The 10,731-nt window shown below is 42.7% G+C and overlaps 1 protein-coding gene across 1 annotated transcript; it reads right to left on the reverse strand.

Annotated features, from left to right (window-relative positions):
- Positions 1-2,520: 2,520 nt before the first annotated feature.
- On the reverse strand, positions 2,521-6,766 carry MHC-DOB (major histocompatibility complex, class II, DO beta). The gene is made up of 6 exons (XM_007972993.3): positions 6,622-6,766; positions 4,803-5,072; positions 4,079-4,360; positions 3,483-3,593; positions 3,199-3,230; positions 2,521-3,010 (listed from the first exon to the last, which is right to left on the reverse strand). The coding sequence occupies exons 1-6, from the start codon at positions 6,710-6,712 to the stop codon at positions 2,975-2,977; spliced, it is 822 nt and encodes a 273-aa protein (XP_007971184.3). The 5' UTR covers positions 6,713-6,766; the 3' UTR covers positions 2,521-2,974.
- Positions 6,767-10,731: the final 3,965 nt, after the last annotated feature.

Genomic DNA, 10,731 nt, shown 5'->3' on the forward strand with positions numbered 1-10,731 from the left:
GCCTTGATTTGTGCTCAGGCACTAACAGTTTCACGTGACCACCATAGACTTCTGTACCACTATGTAAATAATACAGTGAAAAAGGCAAATAACATCTTAGTATTATTACAAAAGTAGCGTCACTTCATAGGCCCCTTGAAGGGTCCCAGGGACCTCCAGGGATCCACAGACCACACCTTGAAAACCACCACATGACAGGGATATCTACATAAGGAATGATGGTGAGCGTTAAACACCTCTCTACTCACAGAACTAAGACTAATAAGGGAGCAAGTAGTCTATGCAGTGGTACAGGATCAATTAGGATAGATACAGTTCAATTAGAAACGGGGGGAGAACATAGGTAAAAAGGGAGAACACAGGTAATAGGGAAAAAGTAGGGAAAAAGAATTTCAACCTTTTTCAGTAGCGATTTTGGTGGTTTTAGTATGAGTGTTATTATCCTTAGACTGCTGTCTATGTTAACCCAGGAAAAGCAAATAAGTATGGACATTCCCTGTGTCCTTGGAAACCAGAGTTCTTGGTGTAAAAGAAAGGAGATGCAGATTTAATATAGAAATGACTGATTTTTTTTTTTTTTTTTTTTTTTTTTTTTGACGGAGTATTGCTCTGTCACCAGGCTGGAGTGCAGTGGCACGATCTTGGCTCACTGTAACCTACGCCTCCCAGGTTCAAGCGATTCTCCTGCCTCAGCCTCCCAAGTAGCTGGGACTACAGGCACCTGCCACCACACCTGGATAATTTTTGTATTTTTAGTAGAGATGGGGTTTCACCGTGTCGCCCAGGATGTTCTCAATCTCTTGACCTCGTGATTCACCTGCCTCGGTCTCCCAAAGTGCTGGGATTACAGGTATGAGCCACCGTGCCTGGACGACTGATTTTTTAAAAATATATACATGTATAAATGTTTTATTTCCATTGATCAGGCCAGACACAATGACCACTCCTATCTATTTAGGCTCCCCCACTGCCCCTCTCCCTGCTTTCTTTCCATGTCCTGACCAAAAAATCACAGAATGCCTCTGTGATCCAGCTAACTGCAGGTTTTTCCCAGCAGACTCGAACCCAAGCCAAGGCCTTGAACACGCCCAGGCACTGATAAACGTATTTAGGTTGTTACTCTAAACACTGAAACTTTGTCCCAGCCCTAAGCCAGATGCCCTAAACCTTCATATAAACTCCAACGCTGACCCCCTCACCGCAGACATACCTAGGCAGAACACTCCCTTTCTTTTGCTGTCTGTGAGGACTCCTAAAGCCCTCTGAAGGTGAATTCCCCAAATAAATGCTTTGGACTGATCACCCTGGCATTTAGTGCTTCTTTCTGAGTCTTAACCCACACCACCTCAGGATGGTTTGAGGCACTTCCTTGTGGCAACTCCCTTGACACCACTTTTGAGGTGACTCCAGCAGCAGGTTCAGTGGAACAAAACACCCTAACGCTGGATTATAGTCTTAAATGTAATTTCCCACTAAACTAAACCAGGGATTTCTGGAAAAATGGCTGCCTCAAGGTCTGGGCAAGACATGAACAGGATGAACCAGAAACATCTTGTCATCCCAGATAACAAAGAAATTATCAAAAGAACTTTGTGTCAAAAGAACTCAGTTTCATTTTTAGCCACTTGAAGAAGTTTTCACTCACCAAAAATATAGCAATAAGCTTTAACAAGCATAAAAATTGCAATAGAGTAAAACCTATCAAACATTTAAATCCTTCTGTTTATAATTATTTTAAGAATGAAAAGTAAAACCTGATTGGCCATCTATAGATTTTATTAGTAGTGGGAAGCCAATTTGTTAATTTGAAAATTGGTAAATAAAAGGAGAGTCAAACACTGATCCTGCCTTTCCGCTGTGCCACTGAGTAGCCAACTAGTAAATGAAGGGAACTGTCTTTTTGTAGCATTAATAAAGCATATAAATGAAGAAAAAATGACAGAATATCACCATTCAGCAATCCCCAATAAATTAACAGACTAAGCAATTAGTATCAATGGTTGATAACATCACAAAAAGAAACAGCTGGAAATTATGGTCTCATGGTGAAAGTCCACAACACCATGTACAGATTTTCCAAAGGAGAAGATCGAACCAGAGACTGATCTAGGCTCTGCATCCAGATGCCAATTTGCAGGAGGCCCAGAGGGCAGAAGACGTGTTACACCACACCGTGTGTACGCAGCCAGCAAAGTCCAGAGTGTGGGAAACTCTACAGGTCAAATGGCTCAAGCTTTTCAACAGATTAATCATAAGGGGGAAGAAAGGTTGATGGGGGAGAAACCAGTGAAGTACAAGAGACGTAAAAGACAACTAAGCTCTGGCGTCCAGGAACACATACCTGGGGGAATAGACTACAAAGACAAGAAAGAGGTTACAATAAAGTCAGCATATTGTCACTTTTGAGGGGAGGGAGAGGCTATGATTGGCCTGACGTACACAGAGACTTCTGCTGGAGCTGACAAAGTCCTGTTCCTTGACTTGATTACAGGGGTTTTCTTTCAATAATTCACTAAACTGTACATTTTTTGTATCTCCATTTTATTTGACAACAAAGAGGTTTTTAAAAACAGTGAAAAGGAAACAATGACTACCTGAGCATTTGTCTTCTGAAGACTGTGGAGACTGCAGTTGGAAGACAGAAAGCTTTGGAGATCATGACTTATAGGAATACGGCTGGACCACAGAAAAGTAAATGATTTGGAGCTGGAAGGAGTAAGGTCTTAGGGGAGTTTCCGGACAGTGTCCTTGGCAATGGGGATTAATGATATACACGTAGAAGGGAGAAGGGCAGATGGGTGGGAGATGCATGATCTCAGAACACAGAGCTCCAGAATCAGTTTAGGCTCCTCCAAGGATCAGGGAAGAGGGTTATTCCCAGAACATTGACCTCATGGATGTCCTTTACCTCGCCCAGGGCCCAGACTACTCATCACTACTTCAGGCTCCGGGGAGAGAAGCTTCAGTGAGGACCTTAGCATGGCTGAGGGAGCAGAACAGCTCTTGAGACCTGGAGGAACAGTGATGAGGGTCTCAGCAGGCAGCCTCACCACTCCCCACAGCCGTTCCAGAGACTCAGGAGACAGTCCCGTCCAGACAGCACCAACCTTACTCCTCCCTACCCCCATGGCATCTCCTTCTGGCCAAAGAACCGGGAGAATGATCTGCCACTCAAAGACAAGGGAAAAGAGACATTACCTCATCACTGGACATCTGTGTCCTCACATATCCTGGAAAGAAATCGAGAAAAGAATGGATTGCCCCAATTAGGACCCAATATGATTATCCCGAGGGAAGAACAAATGACTGGCAATGTCAGCACTCTTCCTGCTTATCCTCTGTTTCTAGCTTCAGAAAAAATTATCCCAGTGATCCCTGAGAGGTACAATCAGCTTTCCTTGCCTCAGATCATTGACGTTAGGGAAGGTGGGAGTGGGGAAGGTCTGGGACAGGTGGCAGGGCACTCCTCACAGGCTCATTACCTTTCTGAGCCCTAAACTGGATGACGATTCCCACCAGAAGGAAGATTAGCCCAAGTAGGAAGGCTGCAATGCCACTCAGTATCTTTCTCCAAGAATATTCAGACTGAACTCCTATGGAAAACAGGTCTTAAATTAGTAAAAACATCCCAATATTTAAAGCATCTTCTTGAAATCCCAGAATCTGTACTAGACACCAAATCCAATGCTAGCTAGAGAAAAATAAATAAATTTTAAAATGGTTCTTTGAAACCAAAGTTGGCACCCATGGAGTTACCAGCCATCTGTTACTAATTCTTACAGCCCGTAAGAATGCCTCCTGAATACTAAGACCAAAGAATTGGAGGCCACCAGTTCATAGGGTTGGAAGCACATAATGAGGTGATTAGACCTCCTCGTTTCTTGGAAGATATGAGGATAAATATCTACCATGTTTTCTCCCACCCTAACCCAAGGACTCTGGTTTCTGTAACTGTCTCAGATCAAGGGAAAGAATAATTCATGCTGTGACCAAGATAAATGCAGAAGTGACACAGGCTCTGTATTGAGTCAGTATAGTCCTGAGTCAGGCCCAGAGAGTACTAGAAACTAATTCTCACTCCACTCCACAGAAACAGGGCTCAGCAGGCTAGAGTGATGGACAAGGCAGGTGTAGACATCTCCAAGTTCAGGAGTCATTTCTAGTATCACCACGGTCTGAAAGGTCCAGTCTCCATTCCCGATAAGGCCAGTGGACATGACCCCAGCTCTCTCCTCCTGCCCGTTCAGGAACCACCTGATCTTGATGTCCCCTGGATAGAAGCCCGTCACAGAGCAGTGCAGCAGATTATGCTGGTGCAGGAGTGCGGTCCTCTCTGGGTACACTGTCACCTCTGGTTGCACTAGGAAGGGAGAAAAAAATGAGACATTGTGGAAGAAAACCACCAAGCTGGGACAGGAGAGTCTTTAGGGACCATCACTATGTCAATCTCTTTCCCAGATCACCCAGGCGAACACAAAGTATGGGCAAGTCTCAGCCCCCAGGCTCAGTAACGGGGTATGTCAGTGTCTGCCAGGAGGATTTAGACTTTCTGAGGTACTCCCACCATTACTGCTTCTCTTTGAGGGGACACTAGCCCTCGAAGTCCCTGAGAACCCTGGGGGTCTGAGACCAAGATCACAGTGGCTGACTTGTGAGGATAATGCATCACAGCTGGGGCCAGAACAGCTATACAGACAACCATTTATCCTAAAGCAGAAAATTGCTTACAAGGAAGAAGAACCGTGGCCAGGTTCACATGGGGGACATTCCTGAGCCCCGCCAGACCTCACCTTCCAGCTCACCTTTTCTCCCCACAGTGAAGGGTGCACCCAGTCTGTAGTTGTGTCTACAGACCCCATCCACAGCCTCTCTGCTCCTCTCCAAGAGATCCAGCCGGCTGTTCCACTGCTCAGCATCTGGCTGCCCCAGCTTCGTCAATGCCACAAACATCCCCACATCACTGTCGAAACGTACATACTCCTCCAAGTTAAAGATGAATCTGACCACAAACTGCACCTTTTCTGTCCCATTGGTGAAGTAACAGTCAGCCTTTGCCTGAATCACAAAATCTTCTGGAAAACCAAAACAGGGACATGAACCAGCCCCCTCCTCTGGGAAAACCCATGCCTGGTAAATTATGTCAGACTACATGGATCTAAGAGGAGGCTTTTGACCTCAGAATGCTCAAAAAGCACAGTGTCAAGTGAGAAAAGAAACAGAATGTGATTCAACACACAATGATATTTACTAAATTTTAAAATTACATAAAGGGAAATAATGCTACATATTTGTAAAGGCCACTCTCATACTTAGAGACATACCAGACATGTTTAAAATGGATTCTCTAGGGAGGGGAGAGAATGAGAATGGAGGCAAGGGAAGAGAAGAGAGAGTCTTGTACTACTGCCAATAATTACAATGTGCTGTAACTCACTGGGTAAAATTAAACCAATTCTATGCACTTAACAACAACAACTACAATAAAAAGGAAATTCAAATGGGGTTAATAATGTAGGTAAGTCAGGAAGGACTTCCCGAAGAAACTGCATCTAAGTCAAGACTTGAAGGATAATTGCTATTAATGTTGGGTTGTAAATTTACTTTCATTCCTAAGTTCAGAAGCCTCCTCCAACTCTGAACTGAGCCATAAGAATGACCTTCCTGGGTGAACCCCACTTATCCCTCACTCAGTACCTAATGTCAGATGAAGTTACAGCCTGCAGTTTCTCAGCATGTATATTCTCCTCTATTTCCTCTAGTAGTCTAAACCAGAGGGGGAAATACGAATTTTTCATCATCATTTAAAATCTGTGCTGATTTTTTTTTCAGTTGTATTGTTTAATGGACATTATAGACTCAGGGCGGTTTCTCTTCTCTAAGAATGATAATCTCCCCCAGCCAGGTTTGTTCCTGTTTTGTATTTAATGAAACTAACATGCAAAGTGGATTCTGTTCTTAGCACATTACATCCTGTTTCTGCTCATTAATATGTGCTTTCATGGTCTCACATTGCTTCATGGTTGTATCGTCTGTCACCTGTGCTAGAAAAATAACAGTGACAAGTAACTTGTACCTGGTAGCCTGAGGACAAAGACAATGTATTCTATTCAACTTCTCTTACTTTCCAAAACTGTTTAGTACAATTCTGACCATATAATAGCAGCTTAATAAATGACAGAAGGGGCAACCTTTGTTTCCAGTTTCACTTGTCCACATATACCCCAACTGTGGTTTCTTTCCGTGTCCTGACCGAAAACTCACAGAATGCCTCTGTGACCCAGCCAACTGCAGGTTTTTCCCAGCAGGCTCAAACCCAGGCCAAGGTCTTGAACACGCCCAGTCTCTGACTGAGGTTGATATACACAATAAGGACCCTAAACAAAACACAATGTTTCCCTCTTTCTGCCTCCCTACCCCTCTTTAATAGGTGGCTCTGGTATATGAAGTCCATCCCATGCAAAGAGGGAAGATGTACTTTTCTGCCAAAGGGCGGAACACTGCTCTTTGAAACCAAAAGCCACTTCCAGTCTGATCTGTGGCCTGGACTTATAAGGAAAGGCATCACTCCCCCATGCCAATTCTTGCATAAACACTGGAAAAAAATAATTGCTCTGTTCTTACCTGGAGAGTCTGTGCCTTGAGTCATGGAGGAATCCAGTGTGGTCAGATTCACTAGCAGAGCCACCACCCAGGGGACCCACCCAGAACCCATTCTGGAGAAAGCAAAAAAATGAGATAGTAAAATCGTCAGCCTCTTCAGAATGGTTTCAAAAAGTACTCATTAAGAGTATAAATAGGTGTTTTTCTGGCTTCCCCAGGATTGGAAACTCCTCGGATTGACAACCAATCAAGATAGAAGAGTTTTGCATCATCAGGTACCGGGTAGGATACTTTCACAAAGTTGTGTCATACCACTCAACCAGTTTGCCTGCAGAAACACTGATAGCAATTTAAGTATATTAAAAATGGGCTGGAAGAAGAAGTAAAAATACATATTCCACACATTATGGGGCCCTAGAAGAACTAAGCAGACTGTTTGTTATGTATTGTTCTATTCCCTGGCCTGTTCTGACCAATAGGCCTCCCTCCCTATGGGGTGTTGACATTTCCAACAGGCAGGGTATAAATTAAGAAGGAATTAAGAGTATGTAAATTAAGCATTCTGAAGCATATGCCTCAAGAGGATTTAGTAAAGGGATTATCAGAGAAGAAATAGAAGACATAGAGAACATTTGGAGAGTACAGTTTCCTATAAGCCAAAAGGACCACAAAAAAATAAAATAAATTTTAAAAAAAAACACGGAAAGAGAATTCTCAAATAATAAAATTCTGCAAAAAGGCTCACCAGGATACAATATAAGAGAGCATTGATGTGTTTTATGATTAGTAGGGCACCAATAACCTTCAAGAGGACAGCAGAGTGTTAAAGGTAGAAGCCATATTTCAAAAGAGTGAATTGGAAACAAGAAAACAAAGGGAGCAGATTAAAAGAGTCTTTCAAGAATTTTGAAAGTGAAAACAAAGAAAAATGGGATACACTTGAGAAAAAACAACACCAAGAAAAAATCCTTTTCTTGGGTTTTTTTAAATTGACACATAATAATTGTACATATTTAGGGGGTACAGCATGATGTTTCAGCACACATATACATTGTGTAGTGATTAAAGCAGGGTAATTAGTATGTGATATATATACATGATGGAATACTATTCAGCCATAAAAAAGCATGAAATCCTGTCATTTGCAACAACATGGGTGAACCTGGAGGGCCCTATGTGAAGTGAAATAAACCAAGAACAGAAGGACAATATTACGTGATTTCACTCATGTGAAATCTAAAAAAGTTGGCCTCATCGAAGTAAAGAGTACATTAGTAGTTACCAGAGACTGGGGAGTCAGGGGTAGAAATGGGTAGAGGTTGGTAACGAGTACAAAGTTACCGTTAGACAGAAGGAATGAGTTTTGGTGTTCTGCAAAAAGAAACTTTTAAGACAGGAGAGATCTTAACAAGGTTCCAAGTGAAGTGGAAGGCATCTGTAGAAAAGAGGAACTGAAGATAAAAAAGAAAAGAAAGGGACAATTTTCTTCAAAATGCTGTGATCTGAATGTCACTCAAAATTCATGTGTTGCAACTTAATCACCAATGTGATAGTATCAAAAGGTGGGCCCTTTAGGGGGTGATTAAGTCATGAATGCAGAGGCCTCCTGAATGGGATTAGAGACTTAAAAAGGGCTAGAGACAGCAGTGATGATGGCTCATGCCCATAATCCCAGCACTTTGGGAGGCTGAGGAGGAAGATTGCTTGAGACCAGGAGTTAGAGACCAACCTGGAAAACATAGTGAGACCCCTGTGTCTACATAAAATTTTAAAATATTAAAGAAAAAAATATGGTGGCATGCACCTGTGGTCTTAGCTACTTTGGAGGCTGAGGTAGGAGGACTGCTTAAGCCCAAAAGTTCAAAGTTGCAGCGAGCCATGAATGCACCACTGCACTCCAGCATGGGTAACAGAGCAAGGCCCTGTCTTAATCAATCAATCAATCAATCAATAAAAATAGAAGGTCTGGAGGGAATACCTTGGCACTTTTGCCCTTCTGCCTTCTCCCTTGTGAGGACTGTTACATTGGAATGATTTGACTGAAGTGTTTAGTTAAGTATTCTTTCAGTAAAACCTAGACAGTAAAACACTATCTTTAAGCAAATGAAACCAAAAGTGCAAATTGTAATTCACCATCTATGTTATTATTATTTACAGGGCAATGTTTACTCAACATTTCACATCATCTTTCAGCATGAAATGTGGCCCTGATTTGCCTATACTGTGCACATTAAGAATGAACCCAGGATATCATGGCAACCACAAGCTCACTGTAATGACTTTTTCTTTTTTTCAAGTCGATGGCCAAGGCATCAAATCTTCCAGAGCTATGACATTGAACTTCTAACTTCCAGAACTGTGAGAAATAAATTTCTCTTCATAAATTACCCTGTCTCGTGTATCTTGTTACAGTAACACAAATGGACTAAGATAGCGAGCATAAGGCTTGGGGGAAGAAAGGTACACTTCTTCAGATAAAAGAACAAAGACAGGATGATTAGCAGGGGAGAGAGGGGAATGAGGGAGTTCCATTTAGATGGTTGTGATGGACTCAGCTGAGAACAAGACAAGATCTGTCAAAAAGGAGTTGAAAGAAAATATATTTGATATAAGAAGAGCAAGAAGTGGTTTGTAAGTGAGTTTTTAAAGTTAATTAAGCAGGATTCAGAAAAGAGAAGTGAAATGCAATTGTGCAAACTTTTACTATTCTATGACCCTTAGTAAACATGGCCTTGGTTAGAGGCCTGGATCAGACCAATCAGAAAAATAATTTCTTCCCCATGGGAGATTATAACAGGTAAAGAAAAAGAGAGAAGACGTGGAAGACATCGCTAATGTTCATCCTTTAATTTCTAGGCCCATGGAAAACAAGAAACTAGACTTCCTACTCTCCTGGAGCTGTGTGACTCGTTCTCACCAATGGAAAGTGAACAAAAGGTTCCTGGTCAAAGAATTTAACTCCCCGCACAAGACTCTTCTCCTCTTCCCCTACCAAGTCAACCAAGACAGTCTTGTGTTGAGATGGCACAATCCCAGTAGAAAAGCAGTCTAATTAGCTGAGTCACCAGGAAGAGCAGCTGCCCCAGGGAATCACTCACACCTACAACACACTTTATGAATGAGAAACAACTGTTCTTTAATGAAAGCCCTGGAGGTTGTTGGTTACCACAGCCTGGCCTGCCTTGACTTAACCGCTACAGGACAGGAGCTAGGAGGCTGACACCTCTCTCTCCACATCTCTCATGTAAATGTGATGATTCATGAAGTGGAAGACTGGCCACAGGCTTACTGGTAGACCCAAGGCATTTGACCCTGGTTGTGAGTACTTCTCCTCCAGGTGCATGGCTGTGGAGCTCACACTGGTGAGGGCTTGTGTGGAGCTGAGGATAAGGAGGCATCAGAGGGTGGTCAAGCCACTGGCTCTAACTTCGTCCCTTTTTCCTGCCCACACCTACCTTAGTCTTTCCCAAATGTTTTATTGCATTTGGAAATGGAGACAGACACCCAACTTAGGCTAAGTGAATGAGGACATGGCGCGGAGATGATCAGCTGCAGTAACAGCATGAGCGGGTGGAAGAGGCGTGTGTCCCCTTCTTTGTAGACAGCACCATGGCTGGGCTTCTGCAGCTTCCCTCAGAGCTGAAGGAAGGGCCATGTGGAGAGGACAGGAAGGGCCTAGACAATATGGATCAAATGGGGGCCTGTATTTAGATTTAGAGGAGAGAGGGGGTTGATAGATGGCAAAGGGTGGGGAGGAAATGGAGGATATGGCACTGGACCAGAAAGTTAGGAGGGCTGCTCTTTCTTCTGTGTAAATGTGTCTAAGTCTCACAAAATCTAAAATATGATCTGCCTACATAATAATAATAACATTTGTCAATTGCTTATTATGAGTTTATTTTCTAAGTACTATATGAATGTGTGCTTGTGTGTGTGTGTGAGAGGATGAGAGAAAGAAAGAGAGAGAATCATCACAAAACCCTTTGCAATAGATACTATCATGATCTCCCTTTTACAGATGAAGTAAGTATGGAATGAACCACAGGTCACATAACTAGTAAGTCCCTAGGCTGTACTTTTTCCATCACACTGTATTTCTTGTGAACCCAGGGAAACTTTATTCCTACACCT

Source organism: Chlorocebus sabaeus, chromosome 17 (genome assembly GCF_047675955.1).
Source record: "Chlorocebus sabaeus isolate Y175 chromosome 17, mChlSab1.0.hap1, whole genome shotgun sequence".
Lineage (NCBI taxonomy): Eukaryota > Metazoa > Chordata > Mammalia > Primates > Cercopithecidae > Chlorocebus > Chlorocebus sabaeus.